General features: G+C 30.5%; 1 protein-coding gene across 1 annotated transcript; it reads left to right on the top strand.

Moving 5' to 3' along the window:
• Positions 1-1686, top strand: LOC146955889 (thaumatin-like protein 1b). Its single transcript, XM_085715183.1, has 2 exons — positions 1-158; positions 910-1686. Exons 1-2 carry the CDS (start codon positions 104-106, stop codon positions 1587-1589), a joined length of 735 nt encoding a protein of 244 aa, XP_085571309.1. The 5' UTR covers positions 1-103; the 3' UTR covers positions 1590-1686.

Below are 1686 nucleotides of genomic sequence, written 5' to 3'. Positions count from 1 at the left end.
GATAGTTAACTTTAAAACCTTTATATAATGGTATATGACCAAACAACGTGCTTCTCAAGACTTTGTGTATCATATTCAAATTTAAACTTGAAGAGAGTTTTTCATGGCCAACAACGTGCTTCTCAAGCTTTTTGTTCCCATGCTGCTGCTATTTACAGGTGACGTAAATTCCCCTTCCAATACTTTTGTTCCCATGCTTGCATATATTTTTGAAACATTGATATTTATCATTGTAATGTTCCTTTTTGTTAAGAGAAAAGTCATTGCAATAGCTCACTCTCTCGTTAGGATAGCAAACTATTTCGCTTCCTCTCAAGTTATTACTTATTTTTTTTTAGAGACTCTCAAAATTTTACTATTGTTTCTGGATGTATTGTGAATATTATTGAATTTGGATGTAATAGTAAGTCTTTTCTCCATCTCATGGAATAATAACATTTAGTTTTTCTTCAAAGCTTTTTTTTGCCAATGAAAATGAATATTGAGCGAGTGTATTTTCTTTCTTTTATTCTAATATTTAAGTCAATATGTTCTCAAAATCTTGTTTCCTCTCCTATAGTATAAACTATGAAGGAAGAAATCATTAGCTTTCACAAAATTGTATTTTAAAAGGTTAAGGAGATGAATCCACAATGGGGATCATATAGTCTATTCAATCCCATCAAATTGATGAATTTGATCTTATTTATTTAGTTAGATATTTTTTACTCCTTATAAATAAATTAGAGAAATTTTGTTTTGAATAGTATTTTATATAATTTGGATCTATCTCTAAAAAAATTGATTTCATTCCACTAAAATTTTAAATCACTATTTGATATTTTTTTCAAAACTTTATTATTTTAGAGAAAAATATATTTAACCTTATATAATCTAATGCCATGGTCCTTTATACATTATGATATTCAGGAGTATTTTCAGATGTGACATTTCATTTTGAAAACATATGTTCACACTCGATATGGCGTGCATCAAACCCAAGCATAGGGGATTTAGAACCAGAGCTAGGTCCAGAAATCTACGAAATATTCAACATGGATGATCATTACAGTGGAACAATTTGGGTTAGAACAGAATGCACAACAAATGCAGATGATTATTTTTCATGTGAAACTGGTGATTGCCGATTAGGAACTCGCGAGTGTGCAGACACAACACCTAATTATCCAGTAACACTCCTCAATTTCAACGTTAACGAATCAATTGTTTCCTATGAAATAAGTTTGATTCATGGACAAAATATTTTTGTTAATATCAAACCTGTTGGTGGAACATTGTTGGATGGATCTGGTCCATGTCCTGTTGTGAGTTGTAATATGGATTTTGGAAATGTTTGTCCACCATCTTTAATAGCTTATAATGCTAATGGATTTTATGTAGGGTGTAATAGTGCTTGTGATGTGTTTAAGGATGCTGAACATTGTTGTAATGGGAATAATTGTCAACTTGATGAGTATACACTCAAGTTTAAGCAACAATGCCCTAATGCTCATATCTATCCTGGTGATAATAAGCCTCCTATGTATCAATGTAAAGGGGCTGAAAGTTATGATATAACTTTTTGTCCTGCTATTGGAAGTGCAACTTAAGTTTTTTAAATAGATTATTATCATTATATTTTGTAATGGATTGTCTCTTTTGACTTAGGTCATGAATTATGAGAAATGAAAGTATAATTTCAGTCAA

This window comes from Medicago sativa, chromosome 1 (genome assembly GCF_051527215.1).
Source record: "Medicago sativa cultivar Bolivia chromosome 1, Bolivia_mono, whole genome shotgun sequence".
NCBI lineage: Eukaryota > Viridiplantae > Streptophyta > Magnoliopsida > Fabales > Fabaceae > Medicago > Medicago sativa.
Note: the sequence above shows the minus strand (reverse complement) of the source record. Positions and strands in the feature narration are given on the sequence as shown.